The 21,136-nt window shown below is 36.9% G+C and overlaps 6 protein-coding genes and 1 non-coding gene across 8 annotated transcripts; 4 read left to right on the forward strand and 3 right to left on the reverse strand.

Moving 5' to 3' along the window:
* Positions 1 to 69: 69 nt before the first annotated feature.
* On the forward strand, positions 70 to 2,425 carry LOC116139390 (RNA polymerase II transcriptional coactivator KELP). Its single transcript, XM_031425070.1, has 3 exons — positions 70 to 394; positions 498 to 603; positions 2,076 to 2,425. Exons 1-3 carry the CDS (start codon positions 101 to 103, stop codon positions 2,168 to 2,170), a joined length of 495 nt encoding a protein of 164 aa, XP_031280930.1. The 5' UTR covers positions 70 to 100; the 3' UTR covers positions 2,171 to 2,425.
* Positions 2,426 to 2,570: 145 nt separating this feature from the next.
* On the reverse strand, positions 2,571 to 3,412 carry LOC116139422. Its single transcript, XM_031425097.1, has one exon. The coding sequence runs from the start codon at positions 3,339 to 3,341 to the stop codon at positions 2,757 to 2,759; it is 585 nt and encodes a 194-aa protein (XP_031280957.1). The 5' UTR covers positions 3,342 to 3,412; the 3' UTR covers positions 2,571 to 2,756.
* A 977-nt stretch (positions 3,413 to 4,389) lies between these two features.
* Positions 4,390 to 6,046, forward strand: LOC116139421. The gene has a single exon (XM_031425096.1). The coding sequence runs from the start codon at positions 4,826 to 4,828 to the stop codon at positions 5,936 to 5,938; it is 1,113 nt and encodes a 370-aa protein (XP_031280956.1). The 5' UTR covers positions 4,390 to 4,825; the 3' UTR covers positions 5,939 to 6,046.
* Positions 6,047 to 6,269: 223 nt separating this feature from the next.
* TRNAC-GCA lies at positions 6,270 to 6,341 on the reverse strand. The gene has a single exon. It is a non-coding gene; the product is annotated as a tRNA-Cys (tRNA).
* A 1,120-nt stretch (positions 6,342 to 7,461) lies between these two features.
* LOC116139385 (B2 protein) lies at positions 7,462 to 9,390 on the reverse strand. The gene is made up of 5 exons (XM_031425066.1): positions 8,607 to 9,390; positions 8,384 to 8,484; positions 8,095 to 8,178; positions 7,877 to 7,987; positions 7,462 to 7,772 (listed from the first exon to the last, which is right to left on the reverse strand). Exons 1-5 carry the CDS (start codon positions 9,319 to 9,321, stop codon positions 7,698 to 7,700), a joined length of 1,086 nt encoding a protein of 361 aa, XP_031280926.1. The 5' UTR covers positions 9,322 to 9,390; the 3' UTR covers positions 7,462 to 7,697.
* A 6,746-nt stretch (positions 9,391 to 16,136) lies between these two features.
* On the forward strand, positions 16,137 to 16,923 carry LOC116139429 (ethylene-responsive transcription factor ERF023-like). Its single transcript, XM_031425104.1, has one exon. It carries the CDS (start codon positions 16,275 to 16,277, stop codon positions 16,818 to 16,820), a length of 546 nt encoding a protein of 181 aa, XP_031280964.1. The 5' UTR covers positions 16,137 to 16,274; the 3' UTR covers positions 16,821 to 16,923.
* A 1,298-nt stretch (positions 16,924 to 18,221) lies between these two features.
* Positions 18,222 to 21,136, forward strand: LOC116139392 (3-oxoacyl-[acyl-carrier-protein] synthase I, chloroplastic-like). 2 transcript variants are annotated; one of them, XM_031425073.1, is made up of 9 exons: positions 18,222 to 18,333; positions 18,414 to 18,621; positions 18,974 to 19,332; positions 19,424 to 19,855; positions 19,958 to 20,131; positions 20,214 to 20,327; positions 20,447 to 20,548; positions 20,657 to 20,723; positions 20,817 to 21,136. In XM_031425073.1, the coding sequence occupies exons 2-9, from the start codon at positions 18,459 to 18,461 to the stop codon at positions 20,882 to 20,884; spliced, it is 1,479 nt and encodes a 492-aa protein (XP_031280933.1). In that variant the 5' UTR covers positions 18,222 to 18,333; positions 18,414 to 18,458; the 3' UTR covers positions 20,885 to 21,136. The 2 variants fall into 2 exon arrangements, with proteins under 2 accessions (XP_031280933.1, XP_031280932.1); XM_031425072.1 differs by having other exon boundaries at positions 18,237 to 18,333; positions 18,411 to 18,621.

The raw sequence follows: 21,136 nt of genomic DNA on the forward strand, positions 1-21,136 counted from the left end.
CACGTTAAAACTTTACAATACACCTTTCCGTAGGTGATCGACTCGGCTACTGCTGCAGAGTGCTAAACAGCAAATTTCTTACCGAGAGAAACCCCAAAAGATGGAAACAGAAATGAAAGAGAAAATCGAAGAGACGGTACGAAAAATCCTGGAACGTTCAGACATGAGTGAAACGACAGAATACCAGATTCGAAAACAAGCCTCCGAGAAGATGGGGTTGGACCTTTCTCAACCAGAGTACAAGGCTTTTGTTAGAAACGTGGTGAACTCCTTCCTTGAAGAACAAGAAGAAAAGTCAAGAAAAGACCAAGACCAAGACCATGAAGAAGAAGAACAAGAAGCTAAGAATTTGGACGAGGAGTACGATGATGAGGGTAATCTCATTGTTTGCAAGGTTGGTTTATTTATTTTTTTTTTAAGTTTTATTATTTTTTTTTTTGGAATTTAAAAAAATTTTTTTTTATTTTGTATTTAAAATGTTTATGTTTTCGATGTAGCTATCTGATAAGAGGAGGGTAACGATTCAAGATTTCAGAGGGAAGACTTTGGTTTCGATAAGGGAGTATTATAAGAAAGATGGCAAAGAACTTCCTACTGCTAAAGGTTTGTCATTTCTGATTTGTTCTGTTTCTCTTCTTTTACTTTTGGTTAGGTATTTGTTTTGCTGAGTTATTGGAGAAGGAAATGTAGGAACCCAATTAGGTGGAAAAAACAAAAATTACTGGCAACTTTTAGATTATTATTAGAGTTCATTATTGTTAGTTAATGGGTTTGAGTGTTTGGATAGATTGGCTGTTACATGTTGACCATACTTGAGCTTTACATGATTAGGAGAAAGTTGAAAGGAAAAATGTTGTTTATTCTGGAACCGGATGCATTGATTTTGCAACCTTTGAAACTTATAAGTGGTGAACAAGGTCAATGACACTAGTTCATTGCACAGTTAGGAATGATATGATTTTCTTTTGTGAATTTCTGGGATCATTTATCTATTTTCATCTGCTTAACAATTCATTGTTCTTAAGTCATCGACAGAGATTAAAGTGGCGGTATTATCTCAAGTTCCTAAGGAATTCTACTTGTGATGTGCTGCTTATGTCTAACAGAGCATCCTGTCAGCTCTTAATCTTTACCTTGTTTAGTGTAGAGGTTTTATGACTATAAAGCTTATAGCCCTGTGAAGACCTTGGGAGTTTGAGAGTGCTTTGACAAGTTTCTTCCTTACTATTTTTTATTGGAGTAAATAGAGCATTTACATGAGACACATAGAATTCCTAAATATTGTTACTCGTCTTTTGGATACTGATTTGATGGCTTTTTTCTAAGTTTTTGATTGATTTCTAAGATGTGTTCATTGGGTGCTGTGCGGTGGTTTATGTTCTAACCATGATTTTATTTGAAGAAAAATGAGGGATTGTTCAAGTTCAGTTCAACTTTACTAAGTGCTGTGTTTTACAGTGGATTCTGTTCACTAATGGTCCTGTATCTTCTATTTAAAAGAATAGTACTGTTGTTCCTGTGAGCTAAATTGCATAAGCTAATTTACACTTTCTCCAAAAAAATTTGATAAAGTTAATGTGTGCAAAATTGATTTTGTTTCTTCCCCGAGACTTTATAATACTCTATTTTTTGGGGAAACTAGATAAAATTACTTCATTTACATTCCTTTAGCATGATGGAAGCCTTGCAATGTAACTTTGTTTTCTAAAGCAGTCTATTAGCAATTTCTATGATTTTGGCTAACCCTACTTGAGTTCTGTGAAGTTTGTATATCCTATTGATTTCAGGACGATGTACATTGTTTCAAATGCTATTAAACATGTAATTTCAATTATAGACTTTCATTCTTAAGGTACATATATATTTGTTGGTATCAAAAAATTGATATAGTTATACCAACTCCCTTTACTAACTGCTAGATCGGTGGAGCTTGTATTTTTCATTTCTCTTGGAAGCCGCATTTCATCATCTGGATAATTTGCGGTTGTTTTGGTAAACAATGAGTGAAAGTAATATGATTAATGTAATAGTATGTTATGATTTTCTAAGTTTGAAATTTCATTGTTGTACCTCAGGGATGTCCTTGACTGAGGAACAATGGTCGGTCTTCAAGAAGAATGTACCTGCTATAGAGAAAGCTGTCAAGAAGATGGAATCAAGGATCATGTGAGAGAGATCATCCGGGAATCAGTATTCCGAATGTCCCTTTTGAATATGTACTTTCAAAGCTCCATTAACCCTGGGTTGTAATTAAGTAGTATGGCACTACTCGGGGTTCCTTATGAATCTTTTTGCGACTGGAGATCGTTTTTATCACCACTCATCGTTGGGTGGCAGATCATCGCCTGTTAGAACTGATATGGATTCTGATCAGTGCAAGCATGTATTAAGACTTACAATTTGCTATGTGATTTATGTTAACAGCTAGACATGGAAACCCTTTAGTACTGCTTATAGATAGATTGAATAGACTCCACAAACATAAATTAAACATTAGAATTAGAATTAGAATTAAAGTCCGCAGAGTGTTGAAAAACTTAATTGTTTCAAAAGGAGAAACAATACCCTTAATAGAATTATTATACATAATTCTAAAGAAAACTAAAAGCCAAGCACGGCAATCCCCATTTTCCTTCCTTTCCTTTCTACATATATACATAATGCCTGGTCAAATTGACCAAATCGCTGTGAAGAGTTGGAAAATGCCTTCGTTAATCCATAGCTAAGATTGCGATAACCTGGCGGCTTAAAGAGCCTTATTTCCCAGTCTCAGTGGGCACCTTGAACACATTGAAAAGTGCTGGCTTCCTCCAGCCCACCACCCAAGAGTTCTTGGTCCGCCTGGGCGTGAGGCTAGCTGAGCTAGCAGCCATTCTCATTTTCTCAATCAAGGCCTCTGTGTTAACCTCTTCCGAGAAAATTTCCTCCAACTGCTTTGTACTGATCACCAACTTCACTTTCCAAACACCATTTCCTTGCGATGGCAGCACTTCAAAAGCTGACCCACTTGCCAAACTGTCAACAAAATCTGCAGAAGACATCTTCGGTGGCTCCATCTGCTCCACCCATTTGAGGTCTAGTTTCTCAGCTACCTGTACCTGTTGTTTTTGCTGCTTTTCCAGGGGAAGAAGATAGTAAAATTGGCCGCTAACGAGGCGTTCATGAACAGCCAATGGTGATGAGGCATGGCCTCGAGGGAAAACGCCATAGCCTGGATAGTTTTCAAGAACTTCTCTAGCTAGTTTCGGGCTCTTCAACTCAAGTATAGTCCCGGAATCGGTTAAAACCCGGATGCTGTTTGGGAAGCCATCAGCTATCCCTTTGAAAGAACAATTACCCATTACGAAATTTTTGCTGATTGTTACAAGCTCTTAAGCTGTATATAAACTGCAGAATCTTTGGCAAAATATAGTGGAGAGACAATTGCGGTGTGTCAGAAGAGACATTAGGGTGATGCATTATATCGAAAATTTAATCGGCGCCATGTGATAATAGACCGTTGCAAGGGTGAATTAAGAAAAACTGATAATAATCCAAGGGAGAAGAATAAAATAATTGGATTAAAAATACTAGAAAACGACATACTAGAAACAGAGCAGTTCAAATTTCAGGGCTAGGGGCTATGCATTTTACTCTGTGCTGGATTCCCTGCTAAACCAAACCAACTGAAAACCTAAAATTCGGGATTCTTTTGAATTTTGAAGTTGAGCCCAAAATATGGACAAAATTTGTACATGTTCCACAACTATTCATGTTCTTGGGAGCTAGGTAAATTCAGCATCAATTAAGTCCAATTAAGCCCATGAAATCGTGCTCAAAGTTCGGCCGATCCTCCAACCACCCTTCAACATTTCTACTTCTATCCTTCTTTCTCTTTAGTTACTGTAAGTGTGCTCTACCAAAATCTTGATTTCATTTATTCAATGATTCTAGGCTGTTGCTACAGAAAACTGCAACAAGTAGATAGATCCAATTAACCCTAACGAAATCAGAATAGATGAATACGTGATTATTAGAATCAGTAATAAACAGTAAAAGAATTGAAAAAATGAACATAGAAGAATTTTTAAAGTCGTTAGGCGAGCTATATCTCAAACCTATGTCCACTATTTATCTTATTGATTTTGTGAGTTACAAATAATATGCCTTTGTCTAAAACAATTTCTAACCCTTTTTTGCATTGTTTTTGGGGGTATTTATACACATATTTTTACAAAGGAAAGAGAGATAAATCTAAGATTGTAATAAGACTTGGTATGCATCCCGTGATTTCCACAATTGTGCACTAAGGTCGTACTGTAATCAATGTTGATACTATTTCCTTCGAAATATCAGAGAATAAAGCTTATTCTCTTATCCATCGAACAACTATCAAAATTGATCGCAACAAGCTCGTTATAGATTGAGCTATATCTTCTCGTGAGCTTAAGATCGAATCGATATTGATGTGTTCGAGTTATTGGACCTTCCGAGCTTGCGGCAAATTCGCACACAACATAGGCCAATGCGATTATTGCACTGAAATTAATTTCTTATTTAGTTAACCTAAATTATCCTAATCCACACAACCAAATTTTTGTCTGAATAAATATATGACAAAGCCCCCATGCTCGAAACTAATAAACAGCCACTCGTAACTTGAAGACATTCTTCAAGTCCACCTGGCGAAGCTGAGCACCACACGTGAATCTAAGGCTTAAAACTTAATCGCTAACGGGATAAACCTCTTTATCACTGCCACCAAATCTCTCGCATGCGCCATCAATTAAGCCTCTTCTCAAAACACTCGAAGCTCAACACATTCTAAAGCCTTAGGGGCCACGAAATGGGCTGTGCATCATCAAAACGAATTGAGGCGGCTACCGGCGTTGATGTCTACCGTCCAGCTCCCGCCAGTTTTGCTGTGTTTGATATCAACGCCATACAAGAGCCATGGCTGACGGGGGACAATGATAAATCTCAAGAAAACCAAGAGAAACCCACGCACGTGCCTGCTTCAATTCTCGAGAAGCTCAACAAGTTCGAAACTGATGCTCCTCATTCGTGGGACGAGGTTAGCAAAGCTCTAGAAGACCTAAAGCCCACCATTAATAATGATACCACTGCCAAGTCACCAACTAAACCGGCTCCGCCCGTTAAAACCGCCATGCAAAGGCCAACCCCACCGCGAAAGAGCGCATCTTTTCACACACTTGAAGAGTTCGACGAGAAGATATCGTCAAAGCCAGCTAATAAAGAACTGAAAAAAACTCAGTCCATGCGTACAGAAGAGACGAACAAAAAAAAGCCCGAGCTCAACAAGATTAATAACGAGCCAAACAAGTCCGAGCCACGAGTTGAAATTGGAGGAGGAGGGTATAAGCCAGTGAAAGAGAACATATTCATCCTCAAAGACAGACTCGAGAAAGAAAAAGAAGGCAAGCAAGCAATTTTCGAAAAGCTCCGACGAGACCCATTAAGCGACTTCCCAGAGAAGTGTCCACCAGGCGGAGCAGACTCAGTGGTGGTATACACGACGTCGTTGAGAGGAGTCCGCCGCACATTCGAGGACTGCGCGCGCGTGCTGAACATATTCGAGGTGCACCGCGTGGTGACGGACGAGAGAGACGTGTCGTTGCACGGAGAGTTCTTGAAGGAGCTGAGGGAGTTATTGGGAGAAGAAGAAGCGAGCGTACCGAGGGTATTCATGAAGGGGAGATACGTGGGAGGAGTGGAAGAGTTGAGTGAGTTGAACGAGACAGGGAAACTGGGGAGGATAGTGAGAGCGGGGCGTTTGGAAACAGGAATAGGGAGACAAGCGTGTGAAGGGTGTGGAGGGGCGAGGTTTGTGCCGTGTTTGGAATGTGGTGGAAGCTGTAAGGTTGTGGTGGATGGAGTAAAAGAGAGGTGTGGGAAGTGTAATGAGAATGGGTTAGCTCTTTGTCCTGCTTGTGCTTAGTGGGCTTTCTTTTGTTTATTGTGGTTGGATTTTATACATTTTCATTTTCTACCATTGTATGAATTTGTTGACTTTCAGTATTTGGGTTGTAAAAAGTTTCTCGTGTTCGAGTAATCGGAGAGATATTCATCATATTTGTACAATTACCTTGGTCTATTGATCTTGTAAAGTGTTTCGTAATTCTAGGGATTAAACAGGCTCGACTGGAAACTGTGCTCGGATACCTCAGTTGCTAAAAACAAAAAACAAAAGTTTTAGATAGAAAGAAAATTGTAAATGTTAAAGGTGTAATTTATATTTTAATGGCAAAAAAAAATTAGTAATTAAAAAAAGGGCCCAACCGGGTTCGAACCGGTGACCTCTTGATCTGCAGTCAAATGCTCTACCACTGAGCTATGGACCCTTAGTGGATTTAGCTCTCATTTTATATATATTTATATAAATTACTTTATCTTTACTTTATAACTTTATATAACTGAAAAATTGAAATGTACCCACAATTTTTAAACTGTATATCTCCTGGATATAATTATTTACCTCCTAATAGTGGGTGCATAATGTATTCCACTATCTCTTTGGGGGTTGGATAACAATAACCTCTATTTTAGTATATAAGAACAAGGGATGAAGTAATATTTTTGGAAGTTTAAAATAAATATAAAGTTTAGTTATACAATAGGATTAATAATAATCACAATATTATAAGATCCAAATTCATATAAAAAAAAAAAAAAAAAACAGAACAATTACAACTGTGGGGTGTCTGTCTTCTCCGGTTTATGCGGCACTGCTTCTGAAGAGCACGTGGAGCCAAATTAATTAGAGGATGAATAATATAATCCTTATCAGGTTACACTTTTTGTCTTTATTCATTGCCTGGTCAAAGCTAAGATCAGGTTCAACTTCTTTAAAACAATGGCTCCTATTCTTTGCTGGATTCAATCAAACCATATTTAATTTCATATTCTAAACATCACAGCTTATTCAGTCAAGTAACTGAACCAATTAATGCATTGATGATTAAGGTTTTGACCGAGTCCTGTGAAGCTTTGAAGAAATCAAAAAGTCTTCTGCCCCATTAGAGAAGGAAGAATAGGTTTGCTTGTAGACTAAGTTATGTGTGTAATATAGGTGGCAGAAGATAATTTGTTGCAGTGAGCCACCACCCACTCCGGTTCTTTATTATTATTCTAAATTTGCGGTGGGTGAAGTCTGAAGACTCCTGAGAAAGATGGCTCAACTACTCTGGTACTAAATCGTGGATTTCAAGTTCATCAATGGCGTCAAAGTTCTAACCACCCCCTTCTGAAATAGTCTCCTCATTCATCCCAACTTGTAAAACAGCTTAACCATGAATTTCTCAACCAACCCTGCTGCTTTCTCAACTAATTCCTAACTAATTAATTGAAGGGTACTCAAATTTCAAAACTTATAGAGGAGATCAAGAAACTTTGATTAACAAAACTTATTAATTTGCTTTCATAGTTCATACGGCAAATGAAACTGTAATAGGATTACATGAGTATATTTCTATGATTTGAACTTATTTATGTATAAGCCAAACAGAAGAACGTAAAGGGCAAACACAACAACAGCCTCAGGAAAAAGTTATACATTAGAAGGCCGTGTATACATCATCCTTTAATTCCTCCAAATTCCCTCTGGACTCTTCCCACAATATTATAAATCCATACTCTATTTCTTCTTTCTCTGCATTGTTTCAACAGAGACTATTTCTTCACTATCTGGTGTATTTGTATTAGTAGAGGATTGCTGGGTTTTGGTTAACTGCTTCAGGGTCTTGCTCCTCGAATATGTCCAAGAGTGAAAGAGCCTGTAAAACAATAAACAAGAAGATAAAATTAGAACGCCAAGTAAATTCCCATTAACATAACAAATTTGTTTTCATTGAGTTGCAGAGCATGTCATGTAAATTACCTCTGGTATATTAAGTTCAAGGCGGAACTTGGGGCCATCATAGTGGTGGAGAATTGGCCTGAATGAGTCCTCTTCCAGTGGGGCACAATTTTTTCTTTTGAAAACTCGGACCTGTACCCAAACAAAGATGTTAACAGGAAACAAATGAAATATACTACAAAGATTAAAGACCTGCAATTAATCTGAAGACAATCCAAAGAGATCAACAGGAAATTTACCTGAGCCGGGAAGCGTGATTCGCCGGGGCATTTCTTGTCCTCCCAGGCTGTTGGATCAATGTTTGTTCCGCCAAAACTAGCAGCCTAATCAAACAGAACAAATGGATATAAATCAAATATGTACAACTCATTGAAACATTTAAAGGAAACAATAAGCTAAACTGATCTTCATCCTAAATTTAAAACAGATCCCAATTCATTACGCAAACAAGAAGTTTCAGATCTTTCAATAGTTGCTGAAATCAAACTAATTGTAAATAAACTGAAACAGGAGAGACAAGAAACTAACCTCAAAAACTCCATGGAGTTGGTGGGTGGAGTAGTTGTAGAGGAAAAGGGGCAAGCCTGGGGTTATCGCCCGCACTGAATCGCGGTAACGTGGAGGCAAACCTACAAACAATTAACAAAAAAGTTATAAACGAAGATCCGAAAGATCGAAGGATCTTTTTTCATGTAATATAAATCCCTGGAATATGGGAAGATAATAATAGTATAGTTATAAAAGAACATACCAAAGAGCTCTCTCTTAAGATTCTCAGCCATAGTATCGTTGTTGCAGACAAAGATATAACCGCCAATAGTTTCATGTCTGGGCAAAGCTTCCGATGGTGGCAGTGTCTTAAACCTCTTATCAGCTGCATTTTTCTCCTTGGTTTCATTGTTGTTGTCACCATCTTTGTTCTGATTCTTCTTGTGGCCGTTTTTCTTGCCGCCTTTGCCTCCAAATTCATATTCTTCCTTATTTTGTTTTCCCTTCAAATTAACATTCATATAATTGTTGTTAGCAAGACCAAAATTTCCCGGCTTTGAATAAATCCCTTTGTTAAATCCTCCATTGATTCCAACGTTCTTGTGAGATGCGCCACCGACAAGTGGACCAATCGGACCCAAACCAAAATCGTTGATATTATAATTACTGTTGAGGTTGTTGCTGTTGTTGTTGTTGTTGTTGTTGTTGTTGATGCCCATCTTATACCCATCATTGATGCCCATCTTGTACGCATCGTTGAACCCATTCAAATCGGATACTTGCGTCGGCTTCAAACTATTATTGAGTGAATTCACTTCACCGCCGACTCTTATATCGAAATTCCTCCTCTCATCGGGCCTCTTCGACCCATAATTGTTGCTCCAAATCGAATCATTGAGCGACAGATTAGCCAAGTTAGACGATTGAAGCCTGAGCTGGTCACTGAACTGCCAAAACGATTGCTGATTGTTCTCCATCTGAAACACCGAAATTCACTTCCAACACAACAAAATACGAAATGGGTATTGCTTATTTACGCGTTATATGTATAGATAATATGAAAAAAACAAAAAAAGAAGCTCAAAACAGGGAAGAAACCACAGAGGAAACTAAAGTTAAAAGTGGTTGTGAAATGGGAGAGACGGTGGGTGACGAAGTGAGAGTTAAATAAGGTGAGATTAGATTAAGACCATTTAGAAATTTCCTGGAAAGTGAGGGCGGATGGCAATTCAATAGTATTAAGTTTGCGTGTGGATTTGTCAAAGGTTAAAACCAAGTCACAAGAAGATTAAAGAAATTTTTTTTTCATTTTTTTTTTTTTTGGGAGGTGGGGAGGATAAATTCAGAGCGAATACGAGTGCGATGACGGCATAAACGCGGTTAAAGGTGGGGACGTGGCGGAAGATGGAGAAGAGCGAGAGGAAAGAGAGAAAAGAGCGAGTGAGATAGTGATTCGTGGGGTGCGTGAAGCTTAGTGTCTGATTTTGATTTTTTTGGACATTATCTAGAAGGTCTTCTAGGAGCTTCGATGACTTTTTGAGATTTGAGTTCACACATGGGAAATTGTAATTACACTTATGTCCCTAATGTTGAGTTTCACATTTGTCTACTAAAATCATAAAAGTAACATTTCGATCCTTGTATAATGACCACGGGTGGGGTGGGCTCTCAAGTTTTATTTTCTATTCTTGTTTAAAAGAGAAATCCTAATATAAAACCGTCTCACAAATGCACTCTACTGACATAATAAAAAAAATGTAATCAACTCATAACTGTCATTATGATAATCAATTAATCACCATTGAGTGACCTGATAGTAAAAAAGTAAAAATATGTTTTATAAGATTCTTAATTTGAGTCCCCTTAGACACTAATAAAGGTAGTCATTGAGATTTTTCTCTGGATAACAGTTATAAGGTCCTAAGAGAATAGTTAAGATGTATGTAAATTAGTCTGAATAGCTTCGATGATCAAAAAACAAAAAAAAGAAAACTATCATGGTTTTGAAAACTGACAGCATTTGTTATTATTTTATTGGTAGTCATGCATATGAAAGGACTTAAGTTTCGAGTCCCTTCATATGCATCTATATAGTCAAAAACTATTATTTCTCACTTCTTCCATGTAACTATCTCTACATTTATAGTTACATATAGGAGATGGCGCTTTCCAATTCAAATGGATTAAAGTGTTATTAACCTAAACCTTAGGGATTTAAGGGTAACTATCCCATGAGAAACAGATAAGGTTTGCTTTTTTGCTTAGTGCGTAAGGCTTCAAAAAGTGTTCTAGTGCGCGTAACCTTAACACTTCCTAAATGTACGTGTGGTTTTATCCCTTGGTTTGTCTCAATGTGAATTTAGTGACTTAATTAAGAGTAATTATGAAGTGATTAATGTGGGCCTTTGAATATGACCAAAATATTTAATTATAGGCCCAAAGGCGAGCAACGGTTCGATGTTTAGAATCCTATGCCAAGTGTTTATATTTATATATAAACACGAACCACTTTGTGAGTGCAGGTGCAATGATGTGCACCACCAAACTCATGGCTGAAAGAGGGAACGCACTTGGCGCAAAGATTAAGAGATTGCCGACATTGTGGGCCCCTATTCAGATTTTGACTTTCTAATATTGGCCCACTGGACATCCCTTATGGGCTTTCGCCATCTCGGCCATGCACAACTAGTCTTAAGTTCAAACCGAACCACTAATTGAATCAATTTTCTAATTATCTAGAAAATCGGTTTGATTTCTGTTCTAGAAAATATATAAACTGGAAATTCGGTTTGGTTTTGATTTGAAGAAATTTTAAAAAAATTTAAATTAAAAAAAAAAAACCCCTAAATCCCCAAATCCTTTTCTCTTTACTCTTCACCCTTTACGCATTTCTCCCCTTTTTTTTTCACACAAACACACTTATTTCTCCTTAATTATCTAGAAAATCGGTTCGATTTCTGTTCTAGAAAATATATAAACTGGAAATTCGGTTTGGTTTTGATTTGAAGAAATTTTTAAAAAATTTAAAATTAAAAAAAAAAAAACCCTAAATCCCCAAATCCTTTTCTCTTTACTCTTCACCCTTTACGCATTTCTCCCCTTTTTTTTTCACACAAACACACTTATTTCTCCTTAGTCCTCACCGATTTTCACTTTTCTCTCTCCTCTCAAAATAAAAAAATAAGTTAAATTAGGAAAAAAATCAAAATAAAAAATAAGTTAAAAGGAAAACTGGTTAACCTGTTTTTATTAACCGGTTTTCCACTTAATCGATTTAATTTTGGTTCAGGAAAATTCCCAAACTAAAAAACCAGTTTGGTTGAGAAAGTTGGTTCGCCGGTTATGAACAACCCTACTGCCGAACTCTATAAGAGTAGTTTCGCCTAAAGGTGGTCAAGGACCAGTCCCAAGCAAGCCCGGGCCTGGGCCCGTTTGGACCAGTCACTCATGGGCCTGGGACCGGTCCTAGGCCCATAAGCAATTTTAGGACCCAGACCGATCCTATGGGCCTGGAAAATTTATTTTTCCCCCTTATCTTTTTTTATATTTTAGGGGCGAAATAAAATTTTGTTGGGGGTTTTTAGTATTTTTCAGGAGTAAATTAGTAAGTTTCTAAAAGTTTAATTAATGGTTAATTTTAACATAAATGTAATATTCACATTTCACACATTCATGTTCCACAAATAAACAATTAAATAAAAATTTTTTATTAAATTATTCATCTTCATCGTCAAAAATATTTACATGTCACGTTTCTCCTTCATCGTCATGAAGGACAGGTCCACTTGTAGGTAGCAATTCAGCTAATTTGGTCCATGTATGTACCATATACGACCACTTGCTCGATCCTTGACGGAGGTCTGCATCAGGGTCCCGATCGTCTCTCCTGAACGTTCCACTTCCACTTCCATTGTACCTGTTCTCATATAAAGAAAAAATGCTATCCAATTTTTGTTTAAAGTTAGTCAAATAAGACGTATAATTATGTCCTAAATGTTGGCCTAACTCAGTAATTATACAGTTAACTACGTGTAATTTAAACCTGGGATCTACAACAAGGCCTTATCCATATAAGAATGGAATATCTAACCAATATTTCTCATATTTTTCTTCTATCTATGAAACAATTTCCCTTAAAACATTATTATATCTATATTTAGCAAAAGTTTTAGCAATTTGAAGTAAAATATCTAACACTAAATTAGTAGTCGAATAATAAATATCACTTGATGTATTGGTAGAATCATAATTTTTTTTAAGAAATGAATAAAAAAGTTCACAAACTGTCCAATCATCATAGCTGACAACTTCCTCTGGATAGTGCTTTCGGTTGACGAAATCTATAATTTGTTTTGCGGTTGGCAAAGCTTTTTCCAACATCAAGTAGGTAGAGTTACATTAGTGGATAGGCATGTCCGTACATAACTTCAAAGGTCAAACCGGTGGGTCCTCTTGCTTACAATATTTAATGTACTATTGCCATCTTTTATTGCTACCGTCAACGATAAATCCGATAGCCGCGTGCACCCTCTCCATCTTCGAATGTATAGCATCTCAACCTGCTTTAACTATCAAATTGATGATGTGACAAGCACATCTCCGATGAAAAAATCTGCCTTCACCACGCGGATCCAATCGCTTTTCAAATAAAGAGATTGTCACGGTGTTAGCAGCTGCATTATCAAGCATTAGCGCTACAACTCTATCAGTTAATAGATATTCTTGAAAAACTTCAAGAATTGTAAAATAAATAATTTCAGCACTATATTTTTCATATAATGGTTTAAAACCCATCCATTTTTGTTGTAAACCCCAATTATGATCTAAGAAATGTACTGTGACAGTTAAAAAATCTGTTTTTGATCTACAAGCCCATATGTCTAATGTAAGTGCAATAGATATATTCCTAGAATTTTAAAATTCGTTTTTAAGTTTATTGTTTATTCTGTTATAATATTTTAGTATATATCTTCTACTTGTACTTCTACTAACAGGGGTATATGCTGGACAAAATGCAGTTTTAATCATGTGAATAAAATAAGGATTTTTAGATAAACAAATGGGAGAGTCCGTAGTAACTATGAATCTTGCTATTTCCTTTCATGCAACATGAGCATTGTATTGCCATGTTGAGAGAGTTAAAAATTATGGATTAAAATTAAATTGAGTTTGAATTTGTCTACCTGATCCGGTTGAAGATGTACCGGGCATCTGCATTATTTGGGGGTGCTTCTTCTCCAAGTGTCGTCGCATCGTCGAAGTCCCCTTCTCAGTGCCAATAATGGTTTCACATAAATTACATACCCCACACGATTCTTCCCCCTCCCCATTTGTCTTTGGCCGTTTTGATTTGGTAAAGTGTTGTTATAGATCGGACACGACCCTCTTTGACGGTCAGAGAGGGGGGGGGTTGGGCTATGCTTGTGCCCGTTGACTCGCAGCTCACATGTGTTGGGCTACATCTCATCCTGGCCGAAGGTGGTTGTGGAATTACAGTTGCTGCCTTTGGAGGAAATAGTGAAAATGAATTGAACCCTTCCATTTCTTCGGTAGATGGAACGTAAAACTCATTTGGAGATGATCATTCGAATGCACCATTTCAGGAATCCATTATGAATTTATGATAAAATAATAAATAATTAAAATGAAAAAAATTATATAATAATATGAATAAGAGATGATATTGAAAAATAGAAAAAAATGAAAAATATAAATAAATTATAAATATAAATATAAATTAAATGAGAATTTGATTGAAGATTTGAAGTAGAGAGATTGAGTGGTGTAGAAAAAATGAGAGATTTTAGAGTTATTTATAGTGTAGTTGTTTGGAGGGGGGGGGGGGCCGTGGTTTGGAATGAAAAAAAAATCCTTCCGCCCCCAAATGACTGTTGGCTGGCAAGGCTGGCAGCCAAAGGTTATTAAACAAAAGTAATTTTTTTTTGTTTAAATTTTATAAAATTATATTTTAATTCCTATAATTTATATTTATTTCATAATTTATAAAGAGTTTTATGTAATTATAAAAGGAACTAAAAAATGGTTAAAAAGATTTGGGCTCAACTGAGAGACTGAGCCTTCCTCTTTACGCCTGGTCCAAAAAAACCGGTCCTCTCAAGGAGCGGTCCTAGGACTGGGTTTTTAAGACCAGTCTAAATGCCCACCTCTAGTTCCGCCCTTGATAATTTCTTTCCTTTGCGTGTTAACTTAGTCCTATATCAATTATTATAGTCAGTATTCAACAAGCAATAATTACACCATTTTATGAGATAAGAGTCTTCGACATTTAAAATTTGACTCCTTCATGCATGATCATGGATCCATCTCTTCCATCACGTCTCTCTCCTTTTAGTATTTCTCTTTTCATCTCCATTTCTTCTTTTGATGATAACTCTAAAACTCAAATTAAATTGGTCAACAAAATCTGAATCTTGCAGATTAATAAGAGCATCGTAATAGAATTATCTTCTTGAAAAATATGCAAACAAAAATAATGAATCTTTCACAAAGATAGTGGTATTGAGTCTGAGTCGTCGTTGTGTGGTGTGGTGTAGTGAGTGGTACGTACGTTGGAGACATAGAGGACGATAACATTACTGGCATTTGAAAGAGATACGAACCGGTTTTGACAGAAGGCAAACAGAGGATATATTGATTGCAGGACTTACCTGAGATATCGGATATAGTTTCGTTTACGTGTTAATTTAGTCTCTTGATAATAGTACAGTACTGTAGGAACAACAGAACGCGTATGCTTTAATTACAACACATTTCATCCATTGACGACCTAGGCTCATCACTATTTCACCTTTGACAATGTACCTTAATAGATCTAACACTAGTTAAATCTTTTTGCATACCTGTCGATCTCCTTCACGTTTAATTTTATTGTTTGGCCTGTTTTGATTCTTATTTCAATGGAGCTAGCTGTAACTTCACTGTTGAGCAGGCAAGAAACTGTGCGTTTGTTTGGGCATCAGTAGTAGTGGGTATTATTAGGCAAGAAATCACACAAAGTGCTGTCTTGCATGTGGGCATATACCAAAACTACAGGAACCTTAGACAGAACATTGGATTTGGAGGGTAAGTGGATTCCAAATTCCTTAATACTTCAACAATGTTGTTCATCTAAGCCACTAGATCATCTTTCAGTCAACTCTGGACCATTTCCAGAGGTTTATTTGCTGTGAATCGGTTACATTAACCAATAACCCTAGAATTATGGACGTTAAAAATGGAAGTTGTAGCTTGGTTGCTTTACACAAAGAACATGCTGTGATGTGACCCTTTCACTTATTTATGTTTTCTTTTTCTCCTTGACGAATCACTGGTTTATTTTATTGATCCGTGATCGCCCATCGGTCTTCATCATGAAAAGATAGACTTCTAAAATTGCTGGGGATGGGTTTTTATTGCTGTTTATAATTATTCACGCATGATAATGTGTCCACCACCTAGCTAGCTACCTGCTCTCAAATACCTGGTTCAATCTTAATACAATATATTTGAAACCAGTCCGTTTTAATTTAAATCCAAAGTTTTTTTTCTTGGTTTTGGATTTGGGTTGGTGACGATCATCAACAGTTGAAAATATATGACGAAAAGTTGACGTTCATGTTAGGTCATTTGTTTTAGTCAAGATTCTTCCCCACATGGCCACGTCCTTCTCTGGGCTCAGAGAAGTAAATGTAGCTGAAGCTCTCGACCATTGCCACTGGTTCTGCATACATTGGGTAGATGAATAAATTACAAATTAATGTACTTTTTCAATAAATAAAAAGTTTGTCAAGTAGGAAGAAAATCAAGTTATTGCTCAGAGAGTGGTACAGGTTGGTTCTTTTTGTAATTTAACACTCCATGTTCACGTCGATCAGGCAAGAATCAATCTCTATATAAGACATTCGAAGGCCGCCAAACCGAGCACACAGAAATGTCGAGAGTAGAGCAAAAGCAGAAGTCTGCAAAGCACCAAAAGTTTCGCGGAGTGAGGAAACGCCAGTGGGGCAAATGGGTTTCAGAAATTCGAGAGCCGAGAAAGAAAACAAGGATTTGGTTAGGTTCTTTTGAAACTCCAGAGATGGCCGCTCGTGCATACGATTGTGCTTGTTATAGTCTCAAAGGAAGCAAAGCTTTACTGAATTTTCCCGATGAAGTCCATCAACTCCCCACTCCTCACACATGCACCGCCAAGGATATTCGCGAAGCGGCAGCAGCAGCAGCAGCAGCAGCAGCAGCTTCAGCTTGTTATACTGAAGCTAATGGTGTAGCCTCAGAGAAGAATAATAAGGGGAAGAAGGTATCAGAAGAAGAGGAGGGTGATGGTGATGGTGATGATGATGATGATTTTTGGAGTGAAATTGAACTGCCGGAGTTGATTAATTTTACCAATCGGACGTGTTATGAAGATTTCATGTGGGTTGATTCTGTAACTCAGCAACAGGTAATGGGGCTTAAGGCGATACTCGATCGAAGCTGATTAATTAGGCTTCCCCACCATCAAAATTTGTGGAATAAATAACAAGGTTTATGGCAGCTTTTGAAGCTTTTAATCCTAATTCTGTAAACGCTATATTAATTAATGTGCATTAATTTATTATTTCTGTATTGAATTCTATCTGATTATTTCTTGATTCTGTTTTCTTAATTGCTTGGTAAATTATTACATCCTTTTGTGAAATTAGAACTGATGATCAACACACCATTTCGTAGATCAGACGGGCCAGGTCAGATAAAACCTAGCCCAAACCATCTAAAGCCCAATTGCCCAAATGAATACAATAATAACTGCAAATTTGAAATAGTTGGTGAGAAACAAGACGTTGAGAGTTGCGGTATGGTCCAGAAATTGATTTGGGTTTTAATGAAACAAACATTATGGCCGGTAAGCACAAGCACAACTCCCACATTTATTAAAAGGATTTATCTCAAATTTGTCCATACTTGTTTATTTTGAATCTTTACTCTCAATTATTATTATTTTTTTTATTAACCGAGGTGTCCGAGCCACCCTTATGTGTACCTTAATTAATGTCTGGATATTTAAGTCAAATTGCGTACACTTCAACTGATTCCATGGTCTATTAAACACCTTGCAAACCCAATTGACCAAATAAATCACAAAATATGATAGGTGATCACTTTATGGGAATTGAACACAAGAGTTCTGGATAACCCCCTTAGGGGTTTACAAAACCGGTTAACTGATTTTGTGAACTGAACCGGTTTTTTGGTTCAGGAATTTTCTAGAATTGAAACCGAACCAATTAAGGAAAAAACTGGTTTTTCGGTTAACCAAAAAATCGGTTAACCAGTTTTAATTTAATATTTTTATAATAATCCATATTTTTTTATTTAATATTTTTTATAATAAACCGGTTAGTAAGACCGGTTTTAGTTAATCGCTTCTCATATTCTTTCAAACCGGTAACCGAATCGAAAATTTAATTTTTAATTTCTTTAAACCAAAACCGAATCGATTTTTTGGATAACTAGAAATTCAGTTCAGTTTTTGCATTTTTTTAAACACCCCTAAATCTATCTAGATGGCTAAACACCACAAGGCTAATGGTTTTCACTCTCAATTATTATTAAACAAATTTTGTATTATACAACTCATTCATTTATGAAATCGACCAAATTTATTTCATGGTCACATTTAACTAGTGACACTAACATTCACGATGAATCTCCATTGGTCCGAAACTCTGAAATCACTAATACCATGATATATGACTGGTCGAATAATGTACAATAAAAATATAAGTATTTATAAAAAGGTTGAATGACACGTGTCAATTAGAAACAATATGCAATAAACGACCGTAGAAGTGGTTGTTTGGGAGTAGTTAAGCGGTTGGAACAAAATGAAGAAAGTGAAAATGGGAAGTGTCTGGAGAAGGTCGCCAAGTTTTTTGTTCCTTACCTAAATAAACGACATGGCGGATTCTCCAAAACCCAAGTTTCAATGAGCGTACAAGGAACTGTCATTGGTAGGTCCTGACAACCCAAAGTTCTCAGCTTTTCAGGTATCTATATATATCATTTATTATTCATCATTTTTACTTAGAAGAAAGAAAGAGCGAGCAATTGGGGAAACTCAAGGGAAGGGAAGGAGATGGCAAGCATGGCTAGTACATTTTGTTCTTCTAAACTTTTTGGAACCACTGAAGTGAAAAGCAATGGGGCTTCTCTAGCTCAGTTCAATGGGCTCGGACCAGCGGAAAATATGCATTTGCCATCACCTGGGAATAAGCCGAGTGGGCTCATTTCTACTTCAGGTATTATTTATATTAGCCTTTCGTTTGTGTTCTTGAATATTGATGGTTTGTGTTTTTGTTATTTTGAGGGAAATATGAAGTGGATTGAATTTAATTTAGGAATCATTTTATTAGAGTTCTGTACTTGTTGCGTGGATTGCCATAGCTTTCTTCTTGTTAATTGAGTAATTTAGGGATCATTCTTTATGCTGGTACTCTTTCAATGTTTGTTAAGTTCTTGCAACTGGATAGTCTCATGTTTAATAAAGTTTGTATATCATTACCTGGGAGAGGTTACAGAAGGAAACTTTTTTATCCTGTTTTTCTTTTCTTGGGAATTTGATTCTAGTTCAGCTTCATGTCATGGTGGCAGCTTTAAAATGCAGAAAGATCAAGGCAATGGTTTCCCCAACTGTTTCAGCTCCCAAGCGCGAAACAGATCCCAAAAAGCGAGTTGTTATTACTGGAATGGGCGTTGTATCAGTTTTTGGCAGTGACATTGATACATTCTATAACAAACTTCTCGAGGGAGAGAGTGGAATTAGCCTAATTGATAGATTTGATGCTTCAAACTTCACCGTCCGATTTGGAGGTCAGATTAGAGATTTTTCTTCTACAGGCTACATTGATGGTAAGAATGATCGCCGTCTTGATGATGTGTGGAGGTACTGCATAGTTGCTGGCAGGAGGGCCCTTGATGATGCCAGCCTTAGCCCTCAAGTTCTTGAAACTGTAAGTCACAATGTTTTGGTTACAAAATTTAGCTCACCTAATATAATGTAAGACCAAATGTCATTAAATTTTTATATTGGTATACATGCAGATGGACAGGACCAGAATTGGAGTACTAGTGGGATCAGGCATGGGAGGCCTAACAGCTTTTAGCAATGGAGTTGAAAATCTTATTCAAAAAGGATTTAAGAAGATATCTCCATTTTTCATACCTTATTCAATTACTAACATGGGGTCTGCATTGCTAGCTATAGACACTGGCTTGATGGGACCAAATTACTCTATTTCAACAGCTTGTGCAACTGCAAATTATTGCTTTTATGCAGCTGCAAATCACATAAGAAGAGGTGAAGCTGATATCATGGTAGCTGGTGGTACTGAGGCTGCAATTGTACCTACTGGTGTTGGTGGGTTTATTGCTTGCCGTGCTTTGTCCCAAAGAAACGAAGACCCTGCAAAAGCTTCAAGACCTTGGGACAAAAATCGCGATGGTTTTGTCATGGGAGAAGGCTCTGGTGTGCTGGTAATCACAAACTCAATCCTGTTTGCTCATAAGATAATTGATTCCCTTATCCTTAAGTGTTTCATATTTGTTAGTGATATTAATGGTGCTTACTGAGAACAGATTATGGAAAGCTTGGATCATGCAATGAAAAGAGGAGCTAATATAATTGCTGAGTATCTGGGAGGCGCCATAACTTGTGATGCTCATCACATGACGGATCCTAGGTCAGATGGATTTGGGGTTTCATCTTGCATAGCCAAGAGTTTAGAAGATGCAGGAGTTTCCCCTGAAGAGGCAAGCACAGCCATTGGTCTCATTTGTCAATGTCTGGTCATTTACATTCTTATATAAAGAGTGTTATATTTATGATTTGCAGGTAAACTATGTGAATGCTCATGCAACATCAACTCTAGCAGGGGATTTGGCTGAGGTTAATGCGATTAAGAAAGTCTTTAATGACACATCCGAGATTAAGATGAATGGAACTAAGGTGAGAAGCATACATATATTTAGATTCACTATTAATTTGAAGCTAGATCTTAATCATTGATTTGCATCATAATACAAGATTATGGTAAGATAATATGTTTTGCTCTGTGATGGTTTCAGTCAATGATCGGACATGGGCTTGGAGCAGCTGGTGGATTGGAAGCTGTAGCAACTATTAAAGCAATCACCACAGGCTGGCTGCATCCAACCATTAACCAAGATGTATTGTCTCTAAGCTCTCAAAGTTCTCTAATTTGACTGTAACCTGTCTACAAATTTATAATATCTTTCCTAATGCACCGTATGTGAATACCTTTCTTTCTGTGGCAGAACTTGGAGCCTCAGGTTACAATTGATACCGTTCCAAATGTGAAGAAAAAGCATGAAGTTAATGTTGGTATGTGCTCTTGTTCTAAGCTCCATACAAATAGGCGATATTTTACATTCTAGAGTACCATAGAATTTAACGTTCTTATGTTTAATTCTGCAGCTATCTCAAATTCATTCGGCTTTGGCGGTCACAATTCAGTGGTGGTTTTTGCTCCATTCTCACCATAAACAAAACTTTTAAGTATTAGTCTTCTTTTACTCTCTCCTCCATAAAATCATTGATTATGATCGGGTGTTGTTGAAGTTGAAGTAGCCATGGAGACTGATAAAATATAAAACTGGGTAAAGAATTTGTTCATGCTTTGATGAGTTTTCAAGACAATGTAGCTTCTTTACCAATTTCATTCAATCTCATCACCCTGTTTGATGAAATAAACTCACTGTTACATTTCACTGAATAAAAACATTCCTGTTATTTTG

The sequence above is a fragment of the Pistacia vera genome, unplaced genomic scaffold, assembly GCF_008641045.1.
Source record: "Pistacia vera cultivar Batoury unplaced genomic scaffold, PisVer_v2 Contig350, whole genome shotgun sequence".
Lineage (NCBI taxonomy): Eukaryota > Viridiplantae > Streptophyta > Magnoliopsida > Sapindales > Anacardiaceae > Pistacia > Pistacia vera.

Coding starts and splice junctions, on each gene's coding strand:
- LOC116139390 (XM_031425070.1), top strand. CDS start 101: ATGGAAACAGAAATGAAAGAGAAAATCGAAGAGACGGTACGAAAAATC. Junction 395..497: donor GTAATCTCATTGTTTGCAAG/GTTGGTTTATTT, acceptor TTTTCGATGTAG/CTATCTGATAAGAGGAGGGT. Junction 604..2,075: donor AGAACTTCCTACTGCTAAAG/GTTTGTCATTTC, acceptor GTTGTACCTCAG/GGATGTCCTTGACTGAGGAA.
- LOC116139422 (XM_031425097.1), bottom strand. CDS start 3,341: ATGGGTAATTGTTCTTTCAAAGGGATAGCTGATGGCTTCCCAAACAGC.
- LOC116139421 (XM_031425096.1), top strand. CDS start 4,826: ATGGGCTGTGCATCATCAAAACGAATTGAGGCGGCTACCGGCGTTGAT.
- LOC116139385 (XM_031425066.1), bottom strand. CDS start 9,321: ATGGAGAACAATCAGCAATCGTTTTGGCAGTTCAGTGACCAGCTCAGG. Junction 8,485..8,606: donor TCTTAAGAGAGAGCTCTTTG/GTATGTTCTTTT, acceptor AATTGTTTGTAG/GTTTGCCTCCACGTTACCGC. Junction 8,179..8,383: donor AACTCCATGGAGTTTTTGAG/GTTAGTTTCTTG, acceptor CTGTTTGATTAG/GCTGCTAGTTTTGGCGGAAC.
- LOC116139429 (XM_031425104.1), top strand. CDS start 16,275: ATGTCGAGAGTAGAGCAAAAGCAGAAGTCTGCAAAGCACCAAAAGTTT.
- LOC116139392 (XM_031425073.1), top strand. CDS start 18,459: ATGGCAAGCATGGCTAGTACATTTTGTTCTTCTAAACTTTTTGGAACC. Junction 20,132..20,213: donor CAGGAGTTTCCCCTGAAGAG/GCAAGCACAGCC, acceptor TATGATTTGCAG/GTAAACTATGTGAATGCTCA. Junction 20,724..20,816: donor AAAGCATGAAGTTAATGTTG/GTATGTGCTCTT, acceptor TTAATTCTGCAG/CTATCTCAAATTCATTCGGC.